The sequence below is a fragment of the Condylura cristata genome, unplaced genomic scaffold (genome assembly GCF_000260355.1).
Source record: "Condylura cristata isolate star-nosed mole 26May11 unplaced genomic scaffold, ConCri1.0 scaffold00030, whole genome shotgun sequence".
In the NCBI taxonomy this organism is placed as follows: domain Eukaryota; kingdom Metazoa; phylum Chordata; class Mammalia; order Eulipotyphla; family Talpidae; genus Condylura; species Condylura cristata.
In genome coordinates, this window is record NW_004567131.1 from 26,264,717 (window position 1) to 26,282,417 (window position 17,701).

The window sequence follows — 17,701 nt, forward strand, 5'->3', positions numbered from 1 at the left end:
CATCACTTATCTTCATGGGGTAGATTGACATGTGAGAGAGATGTGTGCTGCTATTTCCATTAAAACTTAGGTTTCATGCTCTTAGATGGTTGACATAGTCATCGTGGAAAGATTGCCAGAAGTGAACCAGCCAACCAAAGACTAAATGTGGTTTTCAGGCTGCCATTGGTGGAAGCACCTTTATAATAAGATGTGTACATGCACACATTTTGGGAGGAGTCTGTCTCTGCAGATTCCTTGTTTGCATATTGATATCAAAGAGAAACAAGACAGTGTGCCAAGTTTCTTTGGTCTTATATCAAACATTAAAGCTATTCCCATTCACCATGACTCCTTATTTTGAAGTTGAAATGCATGTACTCCCTTGGTAGTATTCTTGGTAGTAGTCTGAGTAGTCACATACTCAGTGAAATACTACTCAGATATTAAAAAAGGAATATTGGCTTTGGGTACAAAATGAATGGATCTTTAGGTGACTATGCTAAGTGAAATGTCAGAAAGTGAAGACAGTTATTGGATGTTTCTTTGTCTAAATAACCAAAGAAAACAAACTGACAAAACACAACAAAAATAATTCTTATAGTCTGTGAAAAATACACTGTTTACCAGAGGTAATGGGGTAGCGTGGAGGAGAGGATAGCAGAAGGAAAGGAATAACAGACAGTTCTAGAGTTTTGGTGAAGGGTGAGTGAAACCTATGCATAGATAACTAATAAAAATGTTTTAAATGTTAAAAATTTTCCCTCACTTCCAACCTGAAGTACAAATTAAAAGTTACAACATTTTCTGTATTAGATCTATGCAAGTTTAAAAGAATTATATTTATACTATTCATTATTGCATAAGTGTGGATAATTCATTGATGGGTGTATAAATTGATGGTGTAAATAACAATCTATATGGGAGTTTCTTAGTGTTAAATAATTTAAAGCTTATAATTTTACTTCTAAAAATTATGAACTATATATGTAAGAATTGTAGCCACAGCAATATTTTAATAGTAAAAAAATAACAGGAAATAACTGAGTTAAAAATAAGATAATCTAGAGTCCATGGATGTGATGTCAGCCCTTTGAATCTTCAGCATTTTTCTTGTAAAAAAATTAACAAAGGGATCTCAATGTGATATTGTTTTATTCAGTTTTCATACAGACTCGAGGTTTTAAAACTTTGAAATCAAGGACACGACGTCTACAGTCCACTTCTGAAAGATTAGCAGAAACACAGCACATAACACCATCATTTGTGAAGGTAATTAGATCTTTTTCCCCCTTGAATAAGCAATTTTTAGGTTATTAAAATGAGTCTCTCCATTGTTTAATTTCTTTGGTTGACTAATTGATTTTCTTCCATCTTCCCACTTACTAAAGGTTAATAATCTGTGCAATCATTATATCTATTACTATTCTGGGTGCCAAGATTGTCTCTCCACTTGCCATTAGACATCTTCCTCTGATTTTTTTTCCAGCCTACATCTACTTACATATTATCTATGTTAATCAGCAGCCTCTATATAAAGTAGAAACTGGTGATCAACTTAGTTTATCTTTCATTTGCCACAGGTATTAATCACTGAAGTCTTGATGATCCAGCCTCTTAATAGTATCTTAAATCTTTCTCTTTATCTCTAGTTCCACTGCACAGATGGAATGTAACTATTTCTTACTTAAATTACACTAATAAACCCCATTTAGTATCCTCGCCTTTATTTTTGCTACAGAGACTGCTTCCCTTCCTACATCAACATTTAACCTATTGACTATTATCAAAATAGTGTTACTACAGAGTTTCTGTATAACTAATGATTGATATACAAATAGGGTCCACTGTCTCCTATAACAATATGCCTGTAAGTCTCCAGGCATATTGTTGGGGTTTAATCCAGTTACTCACATTAACAAAATATTCTTTTAAATTTAGAATTTTAAGAAATTTTTTTGGGAGTAGCACTATTTCTTTTTTTATATAACAGTTTATTTTTACATCATTTTGTACATTTTTTTTTTTTCATCTCAATTGTAATCCCTATGGAGTAGCATTATTTCTAAGGAGTGTCATCATATACAGCAACCAGTACTGATATGTTGTTTTTTTATGTAGGGATTTCTTTTGCGGGACAGAGGATCAGATGTTGAGAATTTGGACAAACTCATGAAAACCAAAAACATACCTGAAGCTCACCAAGATGCATTTAAAACTGGTTTTGCAGAGGGTTTTCTAAAAGCTCAGGCACTGACACAAAAGACCAATGGTAAGCTGATTTGACACCTTTTTTTTTTTTTTGTCTTAAGGAATTTACTTCCTATGTACCTTCTTTATTTCTTTTTTAGTAATATGATAGTTTTTTAAAATAATATAATGGTTTATTTTTACATCATTTTGTGCATTTTTCCATCTCAGTTGTAATCCCCTTGGGCTTCCCATCACCAAATCACCCATGTGCCATCACCATAGTCCAGTGCGTTTCCCTCCCCCCACCCACTGTTTTTGAGCCCGTTCCCACTCCACCCCCCATAAAATGTCTCTGGTATATAGTTGACATATCCATTTTTGAGAGGAACAAAGGAAGTCATGGTTCTAACTCTTAGTAATTAACTTTCCTAACAGTAATCTAACACGCCATTAGTTGTATGCTTCTATATTTGGAATTTAAGCTGCTGAGAAACCAGAGGACAGATCTATGAGTGGTTTCATAAAGTTTTTGGTAACAGTGCAGAAAGGAAATCATGGCCATTATTCAAAAGAATGAAAGTTACAAAAGTACCTGATAAACTGTGATTCCATTAGTAATTTAATAATTGTATCTCATCAAGCTGTCTTTGTCCTCCAGATTCTCTAAGGCGAACTCGGATGATCCTCTTTGTTCTGTTGCTGCTTGGCATTTATGGACTCTTAAAAAACCCGTTTTTATCTGGTAAGTGTTCTTTTTATTTATCTCAGTAATTTTTAAAAACCTTTAAATGTTTCTTTTCCGTAGTCGCCTAGAACTTAGAGAAAGAAAGCATTAGTGTTCATCATTCCAAAACCTAATCCTTTTATGTCTAAACCAAGACTTCTCAGAATGGGTGACTTTTGGATCAAATCATTCTGTTAGGATTATGTACCATCTACCTTGTCAGAGTGTTTATTACTTTTACATTGTTTTATGTATTACAAAAAAAAATTCTTTTTAACACTGCAAATATTTAAGTTTTACTTGTTTTCTTGAAATTTGTTAAAGCTCCAAGGATTATGTTAGAGTGGTTAGTTTTCCTAGGTATTTATTAAATGACATATCCAGTTATAAAACTTTTAAAAATGTAAAGGAATTTACATTTATATAAATTTTTAGAATTATAAGTAATTTATAATATAAATGATTAATAATTTACAACTTAAAATGAAATAGGTGTTTCAAAGATAAAAATTTAACTTATTTAAAGGTAACTTTAAATGAGTCCAGTATGTCTTATTTTGCCCTCCCAAAATATAGTCATAATTTCAGGTTTAAGTGGTTTCAATTACTTTTCCAGCTACCTTGCAGTAGCTGGCTTCTTCTTTATGATCAGTTACCATGAGAGCAAGATACACAGTTAAGAACATGGAGCTAAATGCAAGTAGTTCCAGATTTTTTTTTTTATAATTTTCACATCATTTTAAAGATTGATTTATTTATTCATACAGAGCTGGGGTACAGGCCAGAGATGTGAAGGGTGAGAGGATACACCAGGGACAGAATGGGGAGCAGAACAGGCAGATCGATGAAGTACACTGCTGAGGGGAGCGGCGGGCGGGTCAGGAGAGGTCTGCCGCGCCATGTGGATCTCCTCTAGGGCAGGCGGGGATCGAACTCATGCAGAAGTGGCTTAAGCTTCTCAGTGCAGTGGTTTAACCCGTTGCGCCACCAGGGAGGGCCCAGTGCCAGCTTTTTTTAAGGCTTTTTTTTTTTGTGGATCAAACCTGAATTGAGGTTTTAACACCCAGGAGTAGCTTTTTTTCTTTAGATTCATCTTCTCATATTTTTTTCCCCCAGAAAAGAAACCAACTTAGGAATGATAGTATATCAGTAGGGTGGTAGAAGGAAGAGATGAGCTCTGACTCTTCCTTTCTATTTCTTTGTTGGTGTCTTACCTTATTCAAAAGCTTACTCAAATATGAGGTAAATTACTTTTTTCCTCTTAGGTCCAAGTGGCTCTACTCCAAATTTGTTTGCATTATTTATTAAATCCATCTATATAGATCTGGAAAAAATAATTTAGCATAGACTCAAACTATTAGTATCTATTCTGAAATTACCACATTAAATTTTCTCTCAACTTTTATGTTCTTATTATATTAAGCAGTTCTGGTTAACTATATTTTTGCTTAATCACTTTTTGTTTCTCAATTTCAGTTTGTCTTAAAGATGGTATTTTTGACTTGTTCTGAGGAAATTAGAAATTGCTTAAGTATTTGACAAAAAATAATAGTTAATAATAGTTGCTTATAATTGATCTCAATTATATTTCTTACCAAACTTTTACTATTTGTCTCACACTTAACTATATCATTACTGATATATCCTCTGAGATATATTTTGCTTTTTTTTTTTTAAGATTTATTTATATGTGCATATAAGAACTGGGATGTAGGACAGATATGGTGAGAAGATTCGCCAGACAGAGTGGGGAGCAGAACAGGTGGATCTACTGAAATACACTGCTGAGGGAAGCAGCAGGCAAGACAGAAGAGGTCTGCTGGTCCATGTGGTCAGTTCTCTGGCCAGCTGCAGTGGCTAGCAATTGCTTGATAGTGCTGTCTTTAACCACTGCACCACCAGGGAGGCCCACGTTTTGCTAGTTTTTTATGATAGGGTAATGTATTTCAAGGTGTAGAACCCAAACTAACTATATCAGGTTAATAAAGGGTGATTGCTAAGAATAAGGGTGATTGTTAAGAATAAGACTTTCCTGGGCCCTTTCTTAAATCTGAAAGCCAGAAGTACTAGTCTGTAGTCTGGGAACCTTAATATATTTTCTTTTTAAGATTTGTATATCATGCATATAAACTGGGGTATAGGCCAGAAGTGCAGGAGCAATGAGAGGATTCACCAGAAACAGAGTGGGGAGCAGAGCAGGCAGATTGACGAAGTACTCTGCTGAGGGGTGCAGCGTGTGAGTCAGGAAAGGTCTGCCACAACATGTGGGTCAACTCCCTGCTGGGGATTGAACTTTTGCTGAAGTGCCTTTGGCTAGCTTCGTTGTGCTGCACTTTAACCTGTTGCACCACCAAGGAGGGCCCACCTTAATATATTTTCAAGCAGCTTTATGTTCACTGGAGATTGAGAACTGTTGTTTGTTCTTTTCCTTCATCAGTACACAAGTTTACTAAGGAAATGAGAAAAGGAGAGACTCCCATAGACACAGATGAGCAGTCTTAAAATACAAGATCTGCTGTGCCAAGAATGTTTTCAATCAGGGCCTTCCCTTGTAGTGCTACTGGTTAAAGCGTATTACTATGAAACTATCACAGACACTCCAGCACGAGTTCGATCCCCATACCAGGAAGTGACCCACATAGCACAGCAGACCTATCCTGACCTGCCCACTACTCCCCACAGCAGTGTTTTTCAGTCTATCTGCCTGTTCTGCTCCCTACTCTGTCTCTGGTGAATTCTTTCACCTGCCCCCCACCTCTGGCCTGTACCCCAGTTCTGTATGCATAAGTAAATAAATCTTTAAGAAAAAAATTCAATCATTAATTTTTAAAAGGAAGAAAGGAAAATAATTCGTAGTTTTAATTGAAAATTACAACTTTGGGCTCTGTGGCATAATAGATGGAAAATTATAACTTTGTCGTTTCAGTATGAATAATTTATTTTGGTCATAATCTAGAAATCCAGACGACCTAACTTCTGCTTCTCACTGTCCAATCAATCAGTCAGTCAATAAATGTGAACTTAGATATTTAATTTTTCTGGGATTTCTTGTACTTGAAAAATGAGATGGTTGGAATTTGATGTTCAATCTAAGATACACACTTTGTTTCTTCCCCTTAGTCCGCTTCCGGACAACGACAGGGCTTGATTCTGCTGTAGATCCTATCCAGATGAAAAATGTCACCTTTGAACATGTTAAAGGAGTAAGTTAAAAAGTTTACCCTGAACTTTTCAAATATATCTTATGGTATATGATCAATATTTGATTTTAAAAATGTGAAATCAAAAAAACATATATTGGTTCTTGCCTCTGGTTCTTGGCACAGAGCTGCTAAAACTTACTCTCTTATATCCTAAATGCTAAGAGCGCTGGGGTCCTCTTTGGTTCTAATACTTACCCTTGGTCCCCTATTCCTAACATAGAACTCTTAAATCTTATGACCCAGGAAACTTTTGTTTTACTGTATTGCCTTGTAGGAGACTCTGGGAGAGCTTCAGGGTGGAGCTGGTCACTAGAATGTCTAGCCATGATTAGAAGTTTGGAATTTTCTTCTGGAGAGAGGAGAGGTCCTAGAAATAGAGTTAATAATTATTTATACCTACATAAGAAAGCTTCCACAAAAAATCCCAATAATGTGGGTTTCAAGGAGGCTTTTGGATTGGAGAACATTTGGAGGTGCTGGAAGAGTTAAGTGGGATCCCAGAGAGGGAGGGCATGGAAGTCTGCATGGCTCCCCATATGCTTTGCCTTGTGCATCTCTTCCATCTGATGGTTTCTAAATTATACCTATTTATAATTAAGCAATAATCTAGTAATTTCTTTTCCTGAGGTCAGTGAGCTACTTTTTTTTTTTTTTTTAAAGATTTATTTATTTATTCACACAGAACTGGGGTACAGGCCAGAGATGCGGAGGGTGAGAGGATTCACCAGAGACAGAGTGGGGAGTAGAACAGGCAGATCAACGAAGTACACTGCTGAGGGGAGCAGCGGGCGGGTCAGGAGAGGTCTGCCACGCCATGTGGTCACCTCCGGGGCAGGCGGGGATCGAACTCATGTGGAAGTGGCTTTGACTTCTTAGTGCTGTGCTTTAACCCGCTGCGCCACCAGGGAGGGCCGGTCAGTGAGCTACTTTTAACAAGTTAATACGAGAAATGGTTTTGGGAATCCTCAACTTAAAACCAGTTGGTTGGAAACGCAGGTGGGAACCTGGACTTAGGATTGGCTTCTGATGTTTGTGGAGTGGGGTTGAGGGTGGTCTTAAGGGACTTAGCCCTTAACCTGTGGGATCTGATGCCATCTCCAGTCAGACAATTTCAGACTGGATTGTTGGGTAGTTGGTCTTTTTTATTCCAGCAGGTATGAGTTGATTATCTCTTTGTTCTGTTTATATTTTCCTGTTGATTAGTGATGTTGAACATCACTACCGTAAAAACACAAGTAAGGGCTATTGTAACTTCTTTCATTGCCGTGAACCTCTTAATCCTGTTTTCTTCCATAGATGTCCTATTCCTAGCAGCAAGTCTTTTACCAGAGTTGGGGAGAGAAAATAATAATTGAGTAGCAGGTGATACTTTAATCTCTTTTTCTTTTTTCCTGAAGCATAAAGTCACCTGTTACCTTAATCAAATGTAGTTTGGTCGTCTTTTAGAATATGGATATTTTTGAATTAAAAAAATATTTGTAATAGTGCAGTCAGCTATTTTTTAAACATAAATTTCATTGAAGCTTAAAATTCATACAGCAAAGCACAGATCCTAAGTGCATACCTTAATAAATTTTCATACAGTGAACACTTGTCACCCAGGTCAAGAAAGAGAATATTCCACAACTTTCCTAGTGTCTCTTTCTAGTCATCTTCTCTTCTCACCCCTAGTATAATCATTGTTCTGATACCATATACTCATTTGGCTTATTTTTAAATTTTATATAAATGATAACACGGATGGTATATGTGGCTTCTTTTACCCAGCATGATGATTGTGAGATCTATTCATATTGCTACAAGGAGGAGTAATTCATTTGTCCTCATTGAATAGTATTATGTGAATATTGCATATTCTAAATAAAATATAAAATTGAGTTATTTTTAGTTTTGTTTCAAGTGGTGCTACTTTGAGTATTCTCTACACCTATCTTGGGGAGCACTTATACACATTTCTCCCAGGCCCAGGAATGGACAGAGGTTTGCTTTTAAACATTATTTTATAAACATTTCAGTGAACTTTATTAGTTTAAGCTGACTAACTTTTTTTTTTTTAAGATTTATTTATTTTTGCATACAGACTGGGGTGCAGGCCAGAGGTGCAGTGGCTGTGAGAGGGTTCACCAGAGACAGAGTGGGGAGCAGAACAGGCAAATTGACAAAGTACACTGCTGAGGGGAGCAGCGGGCAGGTGAGGGGAGATCTGCCACGCCATGTGGATCACCTCTGGGATAGAGGTCGAACTCATGCCGAAGTGGCTTTAGCTTCTTAATGCTGTGCTTTAACCCGCTGCACCACCAGGGAGGGCACGAACCTGAATATCTTTTAAAGATCATTTCATGCCTAACCAAAAACCTGTTTGTTCAGCTAATGTGTATGTTCATGAAAATGGTCTTGGAAGATGTGCTAGGACTATAAGATGATGCTTAGTTTAACTAGATGTTCACAATGTCCTTTGGGCCAGTCCTGCTTTTGTGTCTTAGAAACTGTTCCTTTAACTTTGCCCAAAGTACTTGAGTTATTTTTTCTCACTGAGAACCTTTTAAAGTCATCTAATGAGAGATTGCAAATTGATTGCAAATGTAGGGTTTGGCCAGTATAGCTGAAAATAAATATAAATCAGTATATATACAAACACATTGTTAATTTAAATTGGTGGCCAACAATTTTAAACTCAAAAATTTCATATAAGTGGTTTTTGTGCTTGAAAAATTAAAAACTGGAAACTAGGTTTAAGCAATTTTCTTGATCTTATCTCAGTTTTAAAACTTGACCTGGTGACCTGCTTGTCATCTTTGTTGGAGAGGTTGGATTGTATTCTTGCTAGGGATCTCAGTTCTGCAAAATGTTCTATATTGGGGGTTAAACTTTCTAAACTTCTTCTGCCGTAGCTATTTATAAAATAGTATCAGTATACCGTAGTTTAACTTTAGTCACTGGTTTTTTTTTTTTTTTTTTGCATTTATTAATAAATGAATGGTTTATAATCCAGTAATACATCTTTAACATGAAAATAACCCCATAATTAACCACAAATTAATGTTAACCACACACCCCTTTCCCATTAAGATATTATAAATCCACTAAATGCCCTTAAAATTTTTAACCAGGTACAAAAAAAGGTCTGGATTTGAAAGTTACTAGGTGACTCCTTTTGTTTATATCAGATGCCACTGACAGACAGACTGAACTAGCAGTTTGAATATCATCCTTGTTACCAGAGGAAGTATTATTTCTTAAAAATGTAAGAAGTAAAAATGGGTTTTGTTAGGATATATAAGGAGGCTAGATAATTATCATTAAGGGTTGGGAGAAAACCACCTGTGCTTATATTTATCAGTGGACTTTTTTGTATACTTTCACTAAAACAAAAAGAGAAAACCCAAATTAGTTTCCTGTTATTTGTATCTTGTCATAAAAGGATGCCTCAGTAATGCAATCATTATTTAAGTTATTTCATGTGTCATTTTAGGTGGAGGAAGCTAAACAAGAATTACAGGAAGTTGTTGAATTCTTGAAAAATCCACAAAAATTTACTGTACTTGGAGGAAAACTTCCAAAAGGTAAGATAGTTTCTTTCTACCATGATCTGACATCTAAAAATTCTGTGTAGCTACTTAATGTTTACCAGATTTAACTCATAAAATTTCAGCTCTTAATTTCTTTTTCACAAATATACAATCACTCTGAATGAACAGTTTTGTGGTTTATTGTAATTTAAATTTTTGTTTTCATTTCAAACTTAAATTATAAGAATAGTTTAAAGATTTCTTCATGCTCTCTACTCTTAAACTCGACAGTTTTTTAACATTTTGTTTCATTTGCTCATTTGCTTTCTTTACATGTATTCACGTACATCTTTATTTGAGAATAAATGGTAGATATCACGCTCCCTTCATGCAGCATTTAAAATTTTCTTTAATCAAGAAAAATTATCCTCATCCTCTTAATGTGTATGAGGAGTAGGAGGGTGTCTTTTGATCTTAACAACCTGTAGAGAGTACTAGTACTGCTTGATTTTTCTGGGCTTTTTCCTCTGTTACTCAACAAAATATTTAATGACTTTATTATTGTGATTTATAATAAGAAATTAAGAATCATATCTACATTCTTTTTTTTTTTTAAGATTTATTTATTTATTCATATAGACTGGGGTACAGGCCAAAGATGCGGAGGGTGAGAGGATTCACCAGGGACAGAGCTGGGGGCAGAACAGGCAGATGGACGAAGTACATAGCTGAGGGGAGCAGCGGGTGGGTCAGGAGAGGTCTGCCTCATCATGTGGATCTCCTCCAGGGCAGGTGGGGATCGAACTCATGCGGAAGTGGCTTTAGCTTCTTAGTGCTGTTCTTTAACCCGCTGCGCCACCAGGGAGGGCCCATATCTACATTCTTAATCCTCATTCCTTTTAGGTACAGAGCTCCTAAAAGTCTCATAATTTCAAGGGTGGTAAATGTACTAAAGGTGTCTTGTCATGTTGCCTCAGTGGCTTTTGGACACATCTGCAGATGGGGGTTGTTTGTCAAGGGAAAGGGAACCAACCACTTGACAAGAGGTTACAACTTGCCTTATACCCCTGACCTCTAGACATGGAAAGGAACTGGAGAGCGAATCATCCTCCACTCTACCTTCCTCTCCTGAATGCCTCTGAAATATCCCATGGTTTAATCACTCATGTCACCATAAAAATCCGAAAGTTAGGCGTCCAGAGAGTATCCAAGTTGTTGAGCATGTGGAGACAGGGAGAATGTCATTGCAGGAGTGGCACAAAGCTCTGTGTGCCTTTCCCTTCCCCTTAGTGTCTGGGCTGTGTAGCTGACCCTGAGTTATACATACTCTTTTCACAATAACTGAATCTGGTGAGTAAAATATTTCTCTGTGTTGCTCTAGCAAATTAATTAAACACACAAATTAGTGGAACCTCCGGCTTATGTAGTCTGTCATTCAGAAAATGACATGAACTGTGACTGGCATCTGAGGAGGTGTGGAACTGACCTTAAGTGTGGGGTTTGATTCCATTTCTAGGTAGATAGTGTCAGAATTGAGGTGAATTGTAGGACACTCAGTGATGTCAAAGAATTGCTTGTTGGTGTAGGGGAAGATTGGAGTTAGGTGCAGAATTGTAAAGACATTATTTTGTCCTCCTATTATGTGGTGGCACAATAGCTTATCTAACCAAGTATATTGAACTTTCTAACGTTTGATTGTTAAAATTAACTCAGTGATTCTCATCTTAATCTCTAAAGGCTTTTTGCCCATGTGCTTAATTATTTCCTTGGAGTAAATTATAGATTTGTTCATTTATTATTTATAAATTATATTAGAGACCAATCATAGAAATGGAATTGGTAAATTAAAGGATACCTTCTCTATACGGTTTGCATTTATTCACAGTATGTCTACTGAGAATGTTCAACTGTGTGCAAGATCTTTGCATACAGCTTTGTTGGTCTAGGGTTCACTTAATAATGTAATATCATACAGAATATGTTAAATACCATAACAATAATCATATTCCCCTTTCTGGTCACAAGGAATGTTTTTTAAATTTGTAGAAAAGCCTCAGATACTGTTATGTCATCTACAGAAATGATAAAATGATTTTAAACCATTTAGAAGTCACAGTAACCTGGCAGTATTTGGACAAGCTAAGAGTATTTTTGAGCTTTCCTTAAGAAGAGTTTTTTCATGTTAAACTACAACATGAGTAGTTTTTTTTTAATGTGTTGAAAATTGAGAAGTTATATGTAAATCACAGAATTCTGTTGTTCCCACTTAAACATATTATTGTGAAACTTTTTTCAATGAAAAAGAAAGTTGTAGTTAACATTTTTACATCTGAGTATATTGTTATGTATCATCAAAGAACAGGACATTGTCCTATAGGCAATAATTTATCCTTCTAAATAAAATGAATCATTTTTTCTAAATACGTTCAGCAAATGTCTCTAGGGAATTTTTGAAACTTTTTTTATAGAAGAGCATCAAGCTAAGGTTCATGCATGTTTATAGTTTCTTAGTCTATTTTTATATGAATTGTATCATATTTGGTATTAAATATTTTCTATTCCTTTTCTTCAAATGTCTGTTTGGTCTATGGATTTATGTAAGCAGTATTTAAGTGATACAGAAAAATTAATTATGAAGAAGATTCAGAAGTGAAACATTAAGAGGGACGAGTGTTTTTACTGTGTTTCAAAGCAGTAGTTGGTCACTGATTTACCTTCAGCCTCAAAACTAAATCAACGGTTGTTTCTTTGCTACATTCATACCAGTTTTCTAAACTCCATTCACATTTGCTTTTCTTTTAGGAATTCTTTTGGTTGGGCCACCAGGGACAGGAAAGACACTTCTTGCCCGAGCTGTGGCTGGAGAAGCTGATGTTCCTTTTTATTATGCTTCTGGATCAGAATTTGATGAGATGTTTGTGGGTGTGGGAGCCAGCCGTATAAGAAATCTTTTCAGTATGTTAATGTATCTTTTTCTACATTGCCAAACTTTCTTATTTTTATAGGAAGTGGTTTCTTACCCTTTCTTTGCTATTCAATAGATTGCTAGTCACCTGACCAGTAGTCATCATTGGGTTCTGGTTTCAGATAATTTAATGTGTGAGTCTAAACATACCTGTACTTTCCCCCCAAATAGTCAAAAGAATGGAAGTGCTAGATGAGGTTGCTCTTAAAGGGGTCTTTTTCAGGTTATTCATCAGTAGTATATAATTAGTCTCCAAACCTGACTATGTAATATTTGTACATCTAGGAAGAATTGGTCATATCTTAGAAGGCCTTTGGGTTTGAATCAGGGCTTTTTTTTGTTTGTTTTTTAATATTTTAAGACCTTTTTGTCCCTCCTGAATGCCTTTGATTGTATTAAAAATGTTGATTTCACTAAACTTAATCATTTTGTTTCTAAAAATGTTGATTTCACTAAACTTAATCATTTTGTTTCTATAGGGGAAGCAAAAGCAAATGCTCCTTGTGTTATATTTATTGATGAATTAGATTCTGTTGGTGGGAAGCGAATTGAATCTCCAATGCATCCATATTCAAGACAGACTATAAATCAACTTCTTGCTGAAATGGATGGGTAATTGAATCTTTCTTTGTATAATATGGCAAGAATTTTGGTAACTTTCTAGAGATAAGGAAAATGTTGGATTTAAGAATAGTCTTAAGAAATTGAGACACTTTTTTTTTAGTATTGTTTCCTTTACTAATGGAATAATTGATGTTTCAGCTCTTTTTTAATTGGTGCTCTTTATACAATTCTTTTCACTTATTATGAAAGAACAGTGATTCCCGTTGAGAATGCTAGTCTAATTTTAGAGAGGAGAAGGAAAATGTACCCATACCATCTGTGACTTTCTTTAATTATTGTAATAGATTAAAGTTTGCATCACACTACCTTATTGATTTAACAACTGAATAAGAATTAAGAAGACAAATTAAAAGCCAAAAAAAAAAAGTTTGCATCAATTTTCTTACTGTAAAAAAGCAAGAAGTGGAGTTACTTTGAAAGAGGCCAAAATTTCTTAAAGTCATTTAAGACATACTGAGACCAAATAAGCCTAGGAGCTATAATTTGAATGAGTAAACATTAAAATCATTTTTCGAAACTATTTTGTCAGGTCTTTTGCATTAGGGCATCTCTTCCTGAGTAGAACAAATATTTTGACATTATATAATCACCAGTGATTTGGTGATTTATTTTTAGCAACTTTATTGATGTATACTGGTCTAAAATTTATTCCATCTAAAAAACAGTTACAGATGTTTGATTATATTGGGCATAAGAAAAATCAATCCCATTTCTTTGCTGTTAAGATTAATGATAAATAGTTTATTTAGCTTTAGAGTATTTTTATATTTGTGGTGTTAATTTTCCATGAAAAGGAACTTTTTTTTAATGTGAACTTTTCTTACTAGTTTTAAACCCAATGAAGGAGTAATCATTATAGGAGCTACGAACTTTCCAGAGGCATTAGACAAGTAAGTATTAGCATAAATTATTGTGAAGTACTTTTACATGTTAAATGTAGATGAAAATTAAAAACCTGCTTAGAAGAAAGAAGCCTATCACAAAACACATTATGGTTCTATTTATATGAATATTAAGAATAGGAAAATCCATAGTGACAAAAAGTAGATTAGTGATTGGCAGAAGTTATGGACAATGAGGACTGACTACAGATGAATACAGGGTTCCTGGGGGGGGTAATCAAAATATTCTAAAATTGTACTGTGGTGATGGTTGCATGACCATAGGCCACTTTGATTTCTGTGATATGTATATTACATCTCAGTAAAGTGGTTTACCTGTTTATCACAAAATATTTTGGGGGGCTCTCATCTAAAATTCTTTAGCTCTCATAATAGATTGCTAGAGAGTACTTGTTTCTTGACTGACTTGCATGTTTTTGTATCTGACTGGTGTGTGCTATTAAATGAACCGTTCTGCTTCTGCTTACTGAAAATGCTATTGTTGTCATGTTTTATAAAGAACCAGCTCTTCATTGATGTTCAAAACATCATCTAACTTCTCATTACCATTTTCTTTTCCACCTCTGTTTAGTGTACCAACCCTGACCTTAGCATAGTAAGCTACTTAATTTACATTTCTCTTTTTTATTTTCCCTTTAGTGCCTTAATACGTCCTGGCCGTTTTGACATGCAAGTAACAGTTCCAAGGCCAGATGTAAAGGGCCGAACAGAAATTTTGAAATGGTATCTCAGTAAAATAAAGTTTGATCAGTGTAAGTCAATTGCATAATACAGACATTGATTCTATAAAATAGCACTATCTCAGTCTGTTCTATTTATGATCCTTCATAAATTTCTAAAAAGACCAGTTCTTTTATTCTTTTATATGTATCCTTTCCCCCTTCCTTTAGTTGTCCATTAAAAAATGGTTCTTTTCAACCATATACCAGAGACATTTTGTGGGGGTGGAGTGGGGAATGGGATCAAAAATGGGGGGGGGGGAATGCACGGGACTGTGGTGGTGGCACAGTGACTTGGTGATGGGAAACAATCAAGATGGGAAAAAAAATGTGCAAAATGATGTAAAAATAAACTTATGTAATAATGATAAAAAAAATTAATTTAAAAAAATGGTTCTTTTGGGCCCTCCCTGGTGGCGCAGCGGGTTCGAGTCCCGCCTGTCCCGGAGGTGATCACATGGCGTGGCAGACCTCTCCTGACCCGCCCGCTGCTCCCCTCTGCCTGTTCTGCTCCCCGCTCTGTCTCTGGTGAAGCCTCTCATCGCCCCTGAGCCTCTGGCCTGTACCCCAGTTCTGTATGCACAAATAAATAAATCTTTAAAAAAATCTTTCATAATTAAATATCTTGGGTAGTGTATATCAGTTTGAATCCTGATTCCAAAGAAAGTCTAGAGTATTTAGATAGTTAATACTTAAAAATGAATATATGTATGAATACTTTTTAAATATTTATTTATTTGTTTATGCATACAAGAGCTGGGGTACAAGCCAAATGTGTGAGAGGTGAGAGGATTCACTGAAGACAGAGTGGGGAGCAGAACAGTCAGATATACTGAAATGTATTGCTGAGAGGAGCAGTGGGCGGGCCAGGAGAGGTCTGCCATGTGTGTCACCTCCCTCGCCAGTGACCAAACATGTGCTGCACCAGCTGTGCACAGCTTCATAGTGCTGCACTCTAACCCATTGTACCACCAGGGAGGCCCCTATGTCAGAATATTTTTAAGATGAATTTGAAATATAAAATAATAGAAAAGGTCAGTATATTAAAGAAAGTTTGTTGCATTGAGATAAATATTTTAATTATAGATCAGCGTAACTTTTCTTTTGTAATGTGACTCATCTGTGAAAAGCTGGTTTGGGAATTTTAATATTGTATTCTGTCTATATAGCTGTTGATCCAGAAATCATAGCTCGAGGTACTGTTGGCTTTTCTGGAGCAGAGTTGGAGAATCTTGTAAACCAAGCAGCATTAAAGGCAGCTGTTGATGGAAAAGAAATGGTTACCATGAAGGAACTAGAGTTTTCCAAAGATAAAATTCTAATGGGTAGGATTCATTTCTTTGTTTCTTTTCTCCTCCCTACCCAAAGCCCCATCTTATGCTGTTCACTATACTGCATAACAGTTTCTTCATTTTGAGAGGAAGTTTATCAGTGAAAGGTAAGGAACATGAAATATACTTGAAAATAGCTGTAAAACTTGGCCTCTTAGAGGAAAAATAAATCTTACATGATTACACTCTCCAGCAGTTGGTGGTACCCATGCATTTCCTCTTGTCTAATATTGCTGATAAAAATAGTTCAATCTACTTATTCCCAGTATTTAGTTTTTATTTTAATTTTCGTCAGAATTTTTTAAGATTTATTAATTTATGCATACAAGAGCTGGGGTATAGGTCAGAGGTGTGGGGGTTGAGAGGATTCATCAGAGAGAGAGTGGAGAGCAGAACAAGTAGGTTCACTGAGATATGCTGCTGAGGGGGAGCAGCAGGTGGGACAGAAGAGGTCTGCCACACTGTGTGGGCCACCTTCCTGGCTGGGATTGAACTTGTGCTGCAGGTTTGGACTAGAGAAGGTTACATGGAGCGAAAAGAAGAAAGACAAATACTGGATGACTTCATTCATGTGCAATATAGAGAAATAAAATAAAGTAACCCAAAGCAAGCCTTAGACATTTGATTGTAGAATTGAAGCTATTGTAGAGGGAAGGTTGGGTGGAAACAAAGTGGGGAGGGGACCTACTGGTTGTGGTGAAGAACTCTGAGTGTTTTGCTGGTAGTTGTGGTATGGTCACATACATCTGAAGAGGTGTGAACCTTTGCCCCTCAGTCATACAGAGTGTTGTAAATCAGTGTTAACCCGAGTGTGAATGAATGAATGAAAATACTAATTAACAAGATCAAACCATGTGACTCTAAGAATGACTTTAAGACAAATGGGGTTTGCTTATTCCTTTTTTTTTTTTTTTTAAGATTATTTATGTATACAAGAGCTGCAGTGCAGGCCAGAGATGCAGGAGGTGAGAGGATTTACCAGAGTCAGAGCAGGGAACAGAACAGGCTGACTTGAGTTGAAATACACTGCTGAGGGGAGCAGCGGGTGAGACAGTAGAGGTTTGTTGTGCCTTGTGGGTCACCTCCCTGGCCAGGAATTGAACTCGTGATATGCTACAGTGGTTGCAGATTGCTTGTTAAGTGTCTTAACCTCTTGCAGCACCAGGGAGGCCTGGTTCAGTTATTCCTAATGGGATATTTTACTAAACTTTTATCCATAGGGCCTGAACGTAGGAGTGTGGAGATTGATAACAAAAACAAAACCATCACAGCATATCATGAATCTGGCCATGCTATCATTGCATATTACACTAAAGATGCAATGCCCATCAACAAAGCTACAATCATGCCCCGAGGGCCAACACTTGGACATGTAAGTATCTTCCAGTATTTTCTTTCCTTTCAAATAATGTTACGGCATGCAGAGGGAGCAGAGCTCAGGGTAGAGTGTTTGACTGCAAATAATGCCCCCTAAAGTGTAGGTAGATGTTTATTAATACATGTGAAAAGAAAATGTGGCTTCTTTCTAAGTTAATTGATACTTTTTTTTTTT

At 36.0% G+C, this 17,701-nt stretch overlaps 1 protein-coding gene across 1 annotated transcript in view; it reads left to right on the forward strand.

Moving 5' to 3' along the window:
• YME1L1 (YME1-like 1 ATPase) overlaps nucleotides 1-17,701 on the forward strand; it is a 32,111-nt gene that overhangs the window by 10,641 nt on the left and 3,769 nt on the right. The window contains exons 5-15 of the mRNA XM_004691328.2: nucleotides 1,142-1,251; nucleotides 2,101-2,251; nucleotides 2,831-2,914; nucleotides 6,017-6,099; nucleotides 9,572-9,662; nucleotides 12,411-12,563; nucleotides 13,053-13,185; nucleotides 14,025-14,087; nucleotides 14,739-14,851; nucleotides 15,988-16,143; nucleotides 17,370-17,521. Coding sequence (XP_004691385.1) covers nucleotides 1,142-1,251; nucleotides 2,101-2,251; nucleotides 2,831-2,914; nucleotides 6,017-6,099; nucleotides 9,572-9,662; nucleotides 12,411-12,563; nucleotides 13,053-13,185; nucleotides 14,025-14,087; nucleotides 14,739-14,851; nucleotides 15,988-16,143; nucleotides 17,370-17,521 — 1,289 coding nt within the window. The remainder of the gene's footprint in view (nucleotides 1-1,141; nucleotides 1,252-2,100; nucleotides 2,252-2,830; nucleotides 2,915-6,016; nucleotides 6,100-9,571; nucleotides 9,663-12,410; nucleotides 12,564-13,052; nucleotides 13,186-14,024; nucleotides 14,088-14,738; nucleotides 14,852-15,987; nucleotides 16,144-17,369; nucleotides 17,522-17,701) is intronic.